Source organism: Hyperolius riggenbachi, chromosome 3 (assembly GCF_040937935.1).
Source record: "Hyperolius riggenbachi isolate aHypRig1 chromosome 3, aHypRig1.pri, whole genome shotgun sequence".
NCBI classification, from domain to species: domain Eukaryota; kingdom Metazoa; phylum Chordata; class Amphibia; order Anura; family Hyperoliidae; genus Hyperolius; species Hyperolius riggenbachi.
In genome coordinates, this window is record NC_090648.1 from 171,699,553 (window position 1) to 171,715,280 (window position 15,728).

Consider the following 15,728-nt stretch of genomic DNA (forward strand, 5'->3'; position numbering starts at 1 on the left):
CCTGAACAAAAATAAAGCTTCACTTGAAAGACTATTTTGCATGCAAAGTTATTTGCCATCCCTCAGCTCCAGTTACTGAAGAATTTAATGCAGCCCACTGGAGAGCAAGAAGGCAGAGTCTGCGTGGGATATAATAAGCTCATTTCAGAGGATGCTCTGCATGCCTGTGAAGGGAGACCTCACTGGGACTTGTCTACAGGTTAAAAAACTAAATCTGGAGCAAAACACAGCACTAATGTGCGCACTGACATGTGCTGCATGGTCACCTCACCTGAACCACTGCAACACTTACTGCTTAATTAGGGGATATAGAAGCCTTCATTTATTTCTTAATTAGGCTGGAGCATCTCATTAGCATGAGGACGATGGGTCCTCACCGGTGATATGAAAGCTCTTCACTTGGAAGTAATCTATTATGGTTTGTCTCTGGAGAAATGGCTGTAATATGCTTTCATGCAGACAAGTAATAGGAATTACTCTTTTAACCTATACTCAAATAAAGTCTCAGAGATATTGCAGCCCACACACAGGAGGCTTCATTCAGGATAGACTGGTGACATTTCACAGTAGATTACACAGAGTATACACAGCCCTACAAGACACCAATTCCCAGCTCACTGCCACTACGGCTATTAACTCCTGACCAGCACAGGACACAAGACAGATTTATATATTAATACCAACCCACAAGTTGTACTTTTGTTTCTGCAGTTTCTGCAAACTGATCAGGATGAGGAAATTGGATTTTTAAAGTGTGGGAAACGGCGCAGGCTGAAACTGTGCACACACACTAAGTCATATAGACGGATGGGTAGTAGTGGGGGCAGGTTTAGTACCCAGCTCGGAAGAAAGAATCATTGCTGGAAGCCCAATTCCCCCCCCCCCCCTTCTTTAAATTTGTTTTTTAACTACTGTATTGTGTTGTACCACTGTACAAAAAATTTGCTGAAAAGCTACCCCCTTGGCATTTAAAGTCAGTGGAGCAGAACAGATGGTGGAGCAGGTTTTTTACTGGCAGGTTTTGTTACTGGTTCCCTGCTGTGTCTTTGCCCTCCATCCCCTGCAACATGATGTGCAGAGTGCGCTGCTCAGGACTACCTGTGTGTGCAAGCAATGCGTGAGTGGTGCAATGATCAGGGATTCTTTCTGTGTGGCAATCAGTGTCTCATATCTATGATGCCATCTAGTGGGGCCTTGAGACACAGCTGTATCATTCTTGGGGCACATCTGGCTATGGGGAGGGAGGCGGACTTGTACTGGGGGCACATCTGGCTACTGTGGAGGGGGCTTATATGCGAGTCAGTCACTTTTTCCTGGCTTCTGAGGGAAAAGTGGTTACCTCGGCCTATACATGAGAATATATGGTAATTTTGAAAAATATGATGCAATCTATCGCACCAGCAATAAAGGTGGCCACACACAATACAATTCTTTATATTTTTCAATTTAGGAATTACAACACATTTCTCATTGATTGTAACATTTGATTCTGATTCTGATCTGACCAATGTATACACGCGTTCGATTTTTTGCAAAATGTAAAAAAAATAATAATAATTACGGTAACAGAAAAAAATGGTTTGGGTCTATAAATCAAGGTATTGACAATCTATCCAATGCCATTGAATTTTCATATGAAAGATTCACAGCACCACGTCAGTAATGTATAGCTCTTTTATTGTAAAATCACAAAGAGATAGCCATAGCAGCGACAGACGCTGTTTCGGACAAGGTCCTTCCTCAAGCTGCATCAGGCTCTCTCTGAAATGTATCACAAATTGCCCCTTAAATAGCCACCAAAATTACAAAATGACCAATCAGAATGCAGAGGGGACGTGGAGGACCTAATGGGGAACTACAACAAGCCATATATGCTCAACCCCTTATGACATCAATACAATTAGCCAATCGTGAGATGCCACAAACATTCAAAATCCCCCTTACCTACCAAGTCCAACCGTCCAGGAAGAGGACCAGATGGAAAGCAGGAGTTCTAATCCATCTGTGTTACACCGAACGTCTAGACACTTCCTGTGAGCGTCCAGATGTGTCATTGATCACATGACTCACCGTACGCATAAAACCGTCAGCGCATGCGTAAAAACGTACGCATGAATCTCACAAGAAGAAGTCTCCAGACGCATACCAGCCGCATACACCGGCGCATAAAACGTGCATTTAAATAGAACGCGTAAAAGCATACAAAAACGTAAAAGTTGCATATAAGAACTCCACTCGCACACTGCATGACACATCACACATACAGAATGTGTAAAAGCATACATCAACGCGTATAGGTGAATATAACATCATATAAACGTCACATTGGACACATACAGAATGGTAAGTGACACAAATGGATAATAAATCTTATCCCTGCAAAAATCAAAAAGAAAAGAGAAAAGAGGATTAAAAAAAAAAAAAAAAAAAAAGAAGAAAACTATCCCCACGTCCCTTCTGCATCCCAGATACAAAAAAAAGAGACACATCACAATACTGTATTAATAAAAGCTCAAGATATAACCCAACAATAACCACCCCCAATAAAAAAGGGAAAAGATATGTGGAACCAGATTTATCAAAAAGCATACTATATCTAAGACCACACCAATAACCATGTAGACCCAAGTGTCAATTTTTTCCCAGAGTCACAAGCAAAAAGAGAGATCATAGACCCTGTTAAAGTGGATCCGAGATGAACTTTTACTCATTGCATAATTGTGTTCCTTTCCTATTGTTTATAGGGCATTCCTCAAGCCAAATACTTTTTTGTTTTTGTTTTAATACTCTAATTCCCTATAAACTAAACAAGCCTAGCCCACAGTTTTTCAGAGAGCCTTGGCAGTAGCAAGGGCTCATGGGAGCTCAGTCTGGGCAGAAGGAGGGGGAGGTATTACTAGCCAGAGATTTCAGAGGCACAGGGGAGGAAGGAGGAGGAGGGGAGATTAGGTTTTTTCCAAAGGTGCAGATAAGCTTGCCTGTTTGTAATGGTTACAAACAACATGGCTGCTGTCATTGTATCACAGGAATAAATAATCATATTATATTAAAGCTGTTTGCAGCTAGATATGCTGTGTAAACTATCTAAACTTTTGATAAGATATATAGACAAGTTACTGGTTATAGTTAGTTTTTCATCTCGGATCCACTACTACCCCCAAAGTTTCCAGGAGTTTAATCCAAACAGCTTCCCTTCTCAGGAGTTCCTTAGATCTATCACCCTTAAAGTTGCTGGGAACCCCGTCAATGGGTTCCCAGTCAATAGGTCTAGGTTTAACTTTGTCCCTCACTGTAGGGGCCCGTTTAAATGAAAACGGGAGGATAACAGAACTCCTCAATATGAGGAAAGGATTGATTCAAGAGGCCCCAATGTTTCCTCACAACAGACCCTCCCTCCCCTCCTGCCCATGGGCAGTACAGGACGGCGATTCGTCCTGCACCGTCTCGGATAGGCTTCAGCCTATCAGATGCCGGCGATCCCCCGCCAATCAGAGGCCGGGGATCGCCGATCTCCTTTACAGCGCTGCTGCGCAGCAGCGCCGTGCGACGTAAACACCGGGAATTTCTTCCCCGCGTGTTTACATTTAGCCTGCGAGCCGCGATCGGAGGCTCGCAGGCTGTTCACGGAGACACCCTCTGTGAACTGACATGGAACGGCCGCTCCATGTAAATCCACTTACGACCAGCCGCCGCCTATCGGCGTTAGGCGGTCGTTAAGTGGTTAAAATATACATGCCAAGACTCTTGCTGAATACCACAGAGTCGGACGTATTCCAAGACAAATGAGGGCCAATGTGGCTCCTTTATTGTTTCCAAAGGATGGGGACTTTTGTACCGGATGGGAGCATATCTGGAACAAGGCTGTCTTTGATGCTATGGTATACCTTGCGATTAGAATTCAACGTGAACTCTCTATCCTGGATGACAAGATCACCAAAACTAATACAGACCTTTAAGGTTTATTGTCTTTGGAAGAATACACTGGTTTTCAGGAACAACTGACATCTAAATTTGAGATCTATCGCTTAAAGGCAGAAGTGGAGAAAAGACAGAAGTTCCAAAGTGATAATAATGATTATACATTACGCTTCATTAATGCATGGCAAAAAAATCTCGTTTGATAGAAGTAGGAGACCTCCCACATCAAGACCGAGGAAGCCACGGCAGACACCAAACCGGTTACCAAGATCTAGTACAGGTGATAATTCCACTGATGCCCCATTGTCTTCTGATGACAGCACTGCTGGTTGTACTCGACGTAAAAACAATGCTGTGGCAAGCGATTCAAGCGGAAACAACGATGGAGCGAATGCCCAGCCATCCAACAAGATGAGTCTGAGACAACGAGGGAACCAGACCCTTCATTAGTTGTGAATATCTCTAAAGATCAACTTTCTGACACAGAGTTGCGAGCATTAAATCATGGATTAGGATTTTGTCCAACCAACTCGCTTGACTCTTTTCTCATGAACAAGAGTGCTTTAGATTTTTGCGCAACATCAAACGTAGTTTTTTTTTCTCCAACAATTCTTTTTTGTCTAGACCGCAGTATACTGAAGAGGGACTTTTTTCAGCTAGGGATTTGGGTCTAGGGAACAAAAGTTCCTTTTTCCTGCCAAGTCATCCTGTTATTGACCTATTTGCCTCAAAGGTTATGGAGGAAGTTCAATCTCTGGAGCGTGAATTCCGCAGTGGACACTTACACTATAGATCTAATATGAGTCAGTCGGATAGGTTGGTTCTTAAAGGACTTACGAGGCCAGATTTGCAAAAAAACCATAAAAAAAGTTAGATACCTGTGCGTGTTTGCAAGGCACGGAGGACGCCGTCCGCACCCTCCGTGCCGTTCCGCCTGGTCCCCGCTGCTTAATATGCCCCCGAACGGTCCCCGACCGCGCGGCCCGGGTCGTGCTCCCCAGCCTGTACCAAGATGGCCGCCGGAGCTGGCCGCGGCTGCGCAGTCCGCATAGCCGCGAGTGCGGCTGCGCAGCTCTAAGGCCAACCCCCCGATCCACGTAACAGTAGCGTGGATCGGGGAGTTGGCCTTAGAGCTGCGCAGCCGCACTCGCGGTTATGCGGACTGCGCAGCCGCGGCCAGCACCGGCCACCATCTTTGTGAAGGCTAGAGAGCCCGACCCGGGCCGTGCGGTCGGGGGTCGTTCGGGGGCATATTAAGCAGCGGGGACCAGGCGGAACGGCACGGAGGGCGCGGACGGCGTCCTCCGTGCCTTGCAAACACGCACAGGTATCTAACTTTTTTTATGGTTTTTTTACAAATCTGGCCTCGTAAGTCCTTTAAGAAATTACAGGATAATTTGAATATCACTATTAGGGCGGTGGATAAATGGGGAGCGGTGGTGGTCTTAGATACCTGCTACTACAAGAAGGAGATTTTCTCTCAACTAAATCAGCCTGATGTATACTAGAAGCTTACTGGTGATCCTATTCATCATATACGCAGAAGAATACAGACTATTCTGGATCAGGCATACTCTAGAAATACAGTGGGTTGCAAAAGTATTCGCCCCCTTGAAGTTTTCCACATTTTGTCATATTACTGCCACAAACATGAATCAATTTTATTGGAATTGCACATGAAAGACCAACACAAAGTGGTGTACACATGAGAAGTGGAACGAAAATCATACATGATTCCAAACATTTTTTTTTACAAATAAATAACTGCAAAGTGGTGTGTGCATAATTATTCGGCCCCCTTTGATCTGAGTGCAGTCAGTTGCATATAGACATTGCCTGATGAGTGCTAATGACTAAATAGAGTGCACCTGTGTGTAATCTAATGTCAGTACAAATACAGCTGCCTAGTGAGGGCCTCATAGGTTGTCTAAGAGAATATTGGGAGCAACAACACCGTGAAGTCCAAAGAACACACAAGACAGGTCAGGGATCAAGTTATTGAGAAATTTAAAGCAGGCTTAGGCTACAAAAATATTTCCAAAGCCTTGAACATCCCACGGAGCACTGTTCAAGCGATCATTCAGAAATGGAAGGAGTATGGCACAACTGTAAACCTACCAAGACAAGGCCATCCACCTAAACTCACAGGCCGAACTAGGAGAGCGCTGATCAGAAATGCAGTCAGGAGGCCCATGGTGACTCTGGACGAGATGCAGAGATCTACAGCTCAGGTGGGAGAGTCTGTCCATAGGACAACTATTAGTCATACACTGTACAAAGTTGGCCTTTATGGAAGAGTGGCAAGAAGAAAGGCATGGTTAACAGAAAGCATAAGAAGTCCCGTTTGCAGTTTGCCACAAGCCATGTGGGGGACCACAGCAACCATGTGGAAGAAGGTGCTCTGGTCAGATGAGACCAAAATGGAACTTTTGGCCAAAATGCAAAAAACGCTATGTGTGGCGGAAAACTAACACTGCACATCACTCTGAACACACCATCCGCACTGTCAAATATGGTGGTGGCAGCATCATGCTCGGGGGGTGCATCTCTTCAGCAGGGACAGGGAAGCTCGTCAGAGTTGATGGGAAGATGGATGGAGCCAAATACAGGGCAAACTTGGAAGAAAACCTCTTGGAGACTGCAAAAGACTTGAGACTGGGACGGAGGTTCACCTTACAGCAGGGCAATGACCCTAAACATAAAGCCAGGGCAACAATGGAATGGTTTAAAACAAAACATATCTATGTGTTACAATGGCTCAGTCAAAGTCCAGATCTAAATACAATCGAGAATCTGGCAAGATCTGAAAACTGCTGTTCACAAACGCTGTCCATCTAATCTGACTGAGCTGGAGCGGTTTTTCAAAGAAGAATGGCCAAGGATTTCAGTCTCTAGATGTGCAAAGCTGGTAGAGACATACCCTAAAAGACTGGCAGCTGTAATTGCAGCAAAAGGTGGTTCTACAAAGTATTGACTCAGGAGGCCGAATAATTACGCACACCTCACTTTGCAGTTATTTATTTGTAAAAAATGTTTGGAATGATGTATGATTTTCGATCCACTTCTCACATGTACACCACTTTGTATTGGTCTTTCACGTGGAATTCCAATAAAATTGATGCATGTTTGTGGCAGTAATGTGACAAATTGTGGAAAACTTTAAGGGGGCCGAATACTTTTGCAACCCACTGTATAATAGATGAGGATCTCCGGAGATTTTTGGTTTGTGACCACCCTGCTACCCCCTAGTTATACTCTGCCGAAAATCCACAAGAACCTACTCCGGGCACCAGGGAGACCCATTGTGGCTGGAGTAGGTTCAATTTTTGTTCCTTTGATGTATTGTTGGATTCTTACCTGAAAGATACAACTATGTTCCTTGAGAAGTTAAATGCATTGAATGTTGATTCCTCTGATATTTTGTTTGTTATTCTTGACGTGGAGAGCCTCTACACCTCCATCCCACATAATGGGGGTGTAGAGGCTGTGGACTGGTTTTTACTTACCCGATCGGATCTCTTTGAGGCCTCTTGCACACTGCACGCGATTCCGATTCAGATTCCGCTTTTTAATCAGTTTTTACTTCCGATTCCGGTTTGCAGTGTGCAGGGAGCAAACTGCAAATCAGAATCGTATGTAAAAACTGATTAAAAAGCGGAATCTGAATCGGAATCGCGTGCAGTGTGCAAGAGGCCTAAGGGACAGAGAAAATTTGCTATTTTTTTTTTTTTAAATCATACTGGAGGATCTCTCTGAGAGCTGTCCGACTGCTCATGTGCATTCCGAGCACGTTGCCTTCTTGGATACTGTGGTGATCCGGTCCGGTACGGTTTTTCAAACTGATTTATTTGTCAATCCAACTGACTGAAATTCTTTATTGGAATTTACTAGCTTTTATCCCATTTCTACCCATGAGCATATTCCGGGTGGTCAGTTGGGCAGAGTGAGACGTATTGTCTCGGAACCTGTTGTTCGAGAGATTCGTATTGTGGAGATGAGGGAAAAGTTCAGGCAGAGAGGTTATCCAGAGTACACCTTGGAACAATTACCTTCACGCAGGAAATGTATTTCCCCCTTAGTAATAAGCTGGGGTCTATTGTGAGGAAACATTGGGGCCTCTTGAAGCAATCCTTTCCTCATATTGAGGAGTTCTGTTATCCTCCCGTTTTCTTTTAAACGGGCCCCTACAGTGAGGGACAAAGTTAAACCTAGAACTATTGCCTCTACTGCGACTTCTAGAAGGGGCACTTTTCCTTGTCTGGGCTGCCATTTGTGCAGCCATTTTGTGAGGGGAGATACGTTCGCGCACCCATCCAAGTGTGAGAGGTTCTCTATACGGAGTCTCTACACTTGTGATTCTTTGTATATTTACTCCAATGCCCTTGTGGGTTGGTTTATGTGGGTGAAACCACATAGCGGTTGCGCGAGCGTATCTCCTCTCATAAATCGGCAATTAGGACTCGCAATATGGAGCAGGCTGTTTCACAGCATTTTACTGTGTGCCGCCATTCAGTTTCGCAGTTAAGGGTTCAGGTCATCAACGGGGTTCCCAGCAACTTTAAGGGTGATAGATCTAAGGAACTCCTGAGAAGGGAAGCTTTTTGGATTAAATGCCTGGAAACATTGGGTAATAGTGGACTTAAAGTGGATCCGAGGTGAACTTTTACTCATTGCATAATTGTGTTCCTTCCCTAATGTTTATAGTGCATTCCTCAAGCCAAATACTTTTTGGTTTTTGTTTTAATACTCTAATTCCCTATAAACTAAATAAACCACGCCCACAGGTTTTCAGAGAGCTTCGGCAGTAGCAAGGGCTCATGGGAGCGCAGTCTGGGCAGGAGGAGGGGGAGGTGTTACTAGCCATTGATTTTAGAGGCAGAGGGGAGGAGGGAGGAGGGGGGGGGATTAGGTTTTTTTCACAGGCTGAGTGCGCAATATACAGATAAGCCTGCCTCTGTGTAATGTTTACAAACAACATGGCTGCTGTCGTATCACAGGAAGAAATAATCATATTCTATTAAAGCTGTTTGCAGCTAGATCTAAACTTTAGATAAGATTTCATTTTTCATTTTGGATCCGCTTTAACAGGGACTATGATCTCTCTTTTTGCTTGTGACTCTGGAAACATTTTTTGACACTTGGGTCTACATGGTTATTGGTGTGGTCTTAGATATAGTATGCTTTTTGATATATTTGGTTCCACATACCTTTTCCGTTTTATTGGGGGTGGTTATTGTTGGGTTATATCTAGAGCTTCTATTAATATTGTGATGTGTGTCTCTTTTTTGTATCTGGGATGCAGAGGGGACGTGGGGATAGATTTTTTTTATCCTCTTTTCTCTGACTTTTGCAGGTATAATATTTTTTATCCATTTGTGTCACTTACCATTCTGTATGTGTTTATATGTTATACTCACCTATACGCGTTGATATACGCTTTTACACATTCTGCATGTGTGTCATGCGGTGTGGAAGTGGAGTTCTTATATGCAACTTTTACGCGTTTTTGTATGCTTTTACACGCTAAATTTAAATGCAAGTTTTATGCACCGGTGTATGCCCTGGTATGCGCCTGGTGACTTCTTGTGAGATTCATGCGTACGTTTTTACACCTTTACATGAGAGTCATGCACACCTTTTTATGCATGCGCTGACGGTTTTATGCGTTCGGTGAGGCGGAAGTCATGTAATTAATGACACGTCTGGACGCTACCAGGAAGTGTCTAGACGTTCGGTGTGACACAGATGGATTAGAACTCCTGCTTTCCATCAGGTCCTCTCTTGCTGGACGGTTGGACTTAGTAGGTAAGGGGGATTTTGAAGGTTCGTGGCATCTCACGATTGGCTAGTTGTATGGATGTCATAAGGGGTGGGGAATATATGGCTTTTTGAAACAAAGTCAAAAAAATAATACTCAAAATGAATACGGTTTTACTTTGCTCAATTGGTTTTACATTAATTTTCCATCCGTGGGTGAGTCCATTCAATATATACATGTGAAACCTATTGACTGAAATGTCTACCTTTTCTTTTAGTCAATAACATTGATCTCATCCAAGATCAAAGAAAAGGTAGAACTGAACAGTGTATGGACACTTTAAAGGATTAATTGTATTAACCGTGAATAATATAAATTAGAATACAAAGACGGTCAAACCTTTAAAAAGGTTTAGAAAACACAATAAAAGAAACCTGCAGAGTTTTGCTCTGCACTGTCAACCTTACCAGTTTACCTGGATCATGCATCATTTCGGCTTCCTACAGGTTCCCTGGCACTCCTAGAGAACTGACCTTGTAAGTAATTATCTGCTGGCCATTCCGCTGCTTGTGACTACTTTCCATTGTTTATACCCAGATACTCAATTGACAGAAATTGCTGCCTGTACTCAGCGCCTCTTACCCTCAAAACATAAGTAACGATAATACATGCAGGTGTATGTGTATAAGGAGATTCATGAAATCGCCTCCGCTGGTCATATCATGCCCAAATTCCATAGCTCCACTAATTCTCTACCCTGCATTGTGATAAAAAAGCACTTTATAATCAAATAACATCCAAGTAAACTAACACACCCTGATGAAGAAAACGTACTAAACTGTAGGGGTTGGAACTAGTGTTGTGTAATCAAAATTTAAATTAGATAGCTGATGCGTTCCACCCACGGTCTACGTAACTCCCCTACTTCCTCCTTCAAACCCAGGAGGAGGAAATAGTGGAGTTATGCTGACAGTGAGTGGAATGCATCAGCTATAGGCGGCAGCATAGGTAAAGTCAACCACCCCACCACGGGCAGTGCTATCTAATATTTAAATTCTGATTAAGTATAGCTATGTATTTATAGCTTACTACACTAGTTGGAAGTATCCCTGGCCATGTTAGCAAGCAGCATTGGAGTAAATCGTACCCCACAACTGGGAAATGACTGGGGGACCTGGCAGGCAAAGCACGCAGTTTTTTTTGTAGATTTCATGCTGAAATCTATTGAAAATCCATGAGTAGTGTGTGGTGAGATTCATTCAGGTAGATCCATTACTTTGCAGGCGCATGGTACAAAATGATTTCTTTATTTTCAGTCTACACAAGAAAACCTATTGCAGGAGTCTGGTTATTTTGTGCAGTTTCCGATAGCTTAGGTAAAGGAGAAAACCCTTGAACACTTACCCACGCATGACTGGCTGGAAGCTACTGTTCTGCATCCAACACCATCCACTTGGTTTGAGAGGTTTGGACTATCAGATGCTGTGCCATAAAGCACCAGGTCAAACTGGGTTAATGTTCCTATGGAAAGGAAGGAAAAAAAAAAGTCAATCAACTAAAGCTACTTTAAAATGTGAATAAACTGACACCAAATGAAGATTGAATTACATCAGCCCAAGTAGCAGAATTCCACCTAAAAAAAACCATTGTTCGCTGAGAACAATGACCGGAAACAAATCTGAGAACTCTCCCGCCTCGCTGACTAAAGGTGCCGGTGCCCACTAATAATACAATCTTACCACTTCTACGTAATATGAGAGGCTACAGTATCCAAACTATCTAAACTATAGTTTACCCTACTAAATAAAATTTGGTAAGGTAGTACAATCAAGAAACTAGGCAATTGATTACTAGGTTTCCATGGATGCATCAATTGATTAATTGATCTCTGGAAGTTTTAAGGGCATATTTAATAGAAAAGAGGTAGGTAGGTCGGTATGTAGGTATTAATGGTTAGATTAAAGGTCATACGTCATTCGTTTGTATAAAAAAATAATGTTTATTTTAACATCTAAAACGCTTGACAGTGCATAGAACATAGATAAAAAGACCCATAACTGCTTATTTTGACAATTCAAATGTTACCATACCAAATACATCATAATTAAGATTATTGCAGACCTCTTGGGTTAAGTCAATAACACTTCTTGGTGACTTGGATAAATCTAAGATTCTAGCATCCAAGCATATCGCTTATTGTACAATCAATATGGTATTATTAGTGGGCAGCTTTACTGTATTGCAATGACTTCCTATTATATTCTCCTCAATAGTAGGATAATATGATGGCTCTTTACACAGTGAAATGTTTATTCCCTGTTCTCCACAAAAGAAAATGACTGGAACTGCATTGGAGAGATTTTCAAGTGAGAAAGTATTCTCCATCGGACTATTACAAAGCCCTTTTACCACCTTTCTTTGCCTTAATAGATTCGACCCTAAATTCTGACTGCTTTCAAGGATTTAACATTTTATCCCAACAAAGTATGTGAAATAGATCCGGTAATAACTTTACAGTACTTACAGTACCGACCCCCCCCCCCCCCCCCCCCTAAAGACACCCCTCTCAGGAAACCCTCCCTAACCACTGTTTCTCTGTGCTAGCTATTGATCTCTTTTACTTTCACCATGCATAATTAGCTTTTTTGAATAAACCATGTAGCCTTATGTCCATTTTAAAAATGTTATGTTATACCTTGGACAAACAACCATTCTTATTGAACTTTAAGTGTTCCCAGAGTGCCCTGTAGGTCCTTGACTGCATGGCAAATGGCTTTACAGTAAAACCTGTGAACTGTCTGGTATATGTGTTGTATGTTCATGAAGTGTCCAGAATGTTAAGACCGAGTTGCTTCCAGTTTTGCATAGTAGTATTGGTGGTGTGCTGTGATCTCTTTCCTCCCACTGGCAAATTGAACGCTGGACTTTGTTGCAGCAAACATGGTCTTGATGAAGTACATCCCCTTCCATGCACTTGCACTTAGCTGTCCCAGCATTAGTACATTGCTAAAAGGTTCTTTGCATGTATCAAGCAAGTTCTTCAAATATATGTGTGTGAATATTGTTGTGCACTGTGATTTATTAATGGTTTTGGACATATTTATTGACTTGTAGCGCTGTAAAAATCTTGAGTGGACCACGTGCAAATTCCTTTCCAAACATGAAAGTTAAAATAAACCTGTAAGAGAAAGGAGTGCCCCTGGGAGGTACTTACCTCGGGAGGGGGAAGCCTCTGAATCCTAATGCGCAGGCAGCACTGATTTTTCTGAGTTTTGCAATTCAGAGTGTGAATGGGGCCTTATATTGGTCAGGCACCTATGGTCAACACAGATATTTGTCCTTCCAAAACGCTAATAAAGGACTGCCAATTATGTCATTTTTTTTTCTTGTTCAACTGCTAAAATATACTGGGTAGAGGCTGCTTTATGCAAATATGCTTGCGGCTTGAGATTCATAGATTCCATCACAGCTACCGCTCATCCTTTAAATTATTATAATCAAGCTTTCTTGACTGACAGCTTCAAGCTCCAGCAAATCAAAGCAGAGCGCCAGAGGAAACCTGGCTTGCTTTTTATAGTGTCAGTATGACGGTACACAGCACACAGGCATGTCTGTCCTAAATACAGGGCAGGAGGAAAGCTGTGTACAGAAGCAGAACCACAGATCCTGTCACTAACAATCCTCTTATTCAGGTGCAGGGAGGTATCTTGTGAGCAGACAGAGACTGTGCATGCGAATACTAAGCAGCTAATTGGAGTCCTGTGCTGTGTGACCCATCTGTGTGTGAGTGATAACTCGCTGCTCCTTCCCCCCCACCCCCAACTCTCGCTTCGCTCTTCTCTACACTTGGTTCCACGTGACGAGCTGCTTAATATAACAAACCAAATTGAGTGGTTTCAATCCTCCACACGGCTGACAAAATGTAGTAAATAAACAAGCCCTTCTTTCTTATCTTGCCCACATTCCATGAATACAAAAACAACACACACTGAGCTATTCCAGCGGACCTGCAGAGCGGGAACTGAGCAGTAAGTGCTGCAGTCATTCAGGCAGCAATTACTGACAAGTTTGTTCTATCCATACTTGTCATAAAGATTTCCAATCTTCTTACAGTTTACAGAAGTTTTCACTCCTCATCGGGTTATAAGCGACTGTAGATTACCAACTCAGACTGGACCAGAGAGATCCTTTATGTGTTCCCACTCCTGTATGGACAGACCTAATCTGCTTAGTGAAAAGAATACCAGCACAGCTGATCTTGGTTTAAAGAACTGTCATTAGCAGAAAGGAACTATAGTAGAAACAAGGGTTAGCCAGGCTGGTACAGATCAGAGGAGATGGGGTTGCTGTGAGATTAAAGAATGACACCTGCCATGTAGCAGCACAACAGTGAAATATCCTCTGAGGACTCAGGAATGCACAAGATGTGGGTAGCTACTTCAACTGTACTAGAACTCCGGTACAGAAAATACAACAGCAACAACACTCCGTGCATTGCTTTTACTGCTCACTTCCCAAACCATGTACAGAATAGAACATGAGAGCATTAATGAGTACAGAAAAAGTTTGGTAGAGCAAGCTTTTGGGGATCTGTCTTATTGTTTGGGCTATTTTCAGATAAAAGTATTATAGAGCACGAGTCGATGAGTTAGAGCAAAATTACAGATATACCGTAATACTTATTCAACTCTGGCAAATTTGACATAAAATTAGTCTAAAAGTCTAAAATTGGATTAAATCTTTCCTTGAAGACTTATCGCTGATTACACATTTAGACCACTGTTCCTCTAGACTTTCATATAAGATGTAGAGACCTGTTTTGTGAGCAAGCAAAGGAAAGAATGTTATCTTGGTGACAGATGCACTAATTAGCAATACAGCATAAAGTGGCTTATTGTGTTTTGCTTTTTGCTGATTAGCAGCAGCGTATTTGTTTGCATCACATACGTAGCTCCCCCTGATCGTGCAGCTGTTTGCAAGGAGGCAGTAGAAATATGGGAATTTCTGCTGCCACCACGAGTTGCAAAGGGAATGGATTCCCCCCTCCCCCCCCCCTTACACAGATGACATTTCTTTGGCACAAAGGCTGGTAGCATGAGTACAGTGGTTTGCAAAAGTATTCGGCCCCCTTGAAGTTTTCCACATTTTGTCATATTACTGCCACAAACATGAATCAATTTTATTGGAATTCCACATGAAAGACCAATACAAAGTGGTGTACACGTGAGAAGTGGAACAAAAATCATACAGGATTCCAAACATTTTTTACAAATAAATAACTGCAAAGCGGGGTGCGCGTAATTATTCAGCCCCCTTTGGTCTGAGTGCAGTCAATTGCCCATAGACATTGCCTGATGAGTGCTAATGACTAAATAGAGTGCACCTGTGTGTAATCTAATGTCAGTACAAATACAGCTGCTCTGTGAGGGCCTCAGAGGTTGTCTAAGAGAATATTGGGAGCAACACTGTGAAGTACAAAGAACACACCAGACAGGTCAGGGATAAAGTTATTGAGAAATTTAAAGCAGGCTTAGGCTACAAAAAGATTTCCAAAGCCTTGAACATCCCACGGAGCACTGTTCAAGCGATCATTCAGAAATGGAAGGAGTATGGCACAACTGTAAACCTACCAAGACAAGGCCGTCCACCTAAACTCACAGGCAGAACAAGGAGAGCGCTGATCAGAAATGCAGTCAAGAGGCCCATGGTGACTCTGGACGAGCTGCAGAAATCTACAGCTCAGGTGGGGGAATCTGTCCATAGGACAACTATTAGTCATGCACTGTACAATGTTGGCCTTTATGGAAGAGCGGCAAGAAGAAAGCCATTGTTAACAGAAAAGCATAAGAAGTCCCGTTTGCAGTTTGCCACAAGCCATGTGGGGGACACAGCAAACATGTGGAAGAACATGCTCTGGTCAGATGAGACCAAAATTGAACTTTTTGGCCAAAATGCAAAATGCTATGTGTGGCGGAAAACTAACACAGCACATCACTCTGAACACACCATCCCCATTGTCAAATATGGTGGTGGTAGCATCATGCTAGAGACT

General features: G+C 42.8%; 1 protein-coding gene across 1 annotated transcript in view; it reads right to left on the minus strand.

The window, feature by feature from the left end:
- Window positions 1-15,728, minus strand: part of FURIN (furin, paired basic amino acid cleaving enzyme) — a 314,300-nt gene that overhangs the window by 14,798 nt on the left and 283,774 nt on the right. The window contains exon 15 of the mRNA XM_068275265.1: window positions 11,081-11,197. Within this exon, the coding sequence (XP_068131366.1) occupies window positions 11,081-11,197 (117 nt within the window). The remainder of the gene's footprint in view (window positions 1-11,080; window positions 11,198-15,728) is intronic.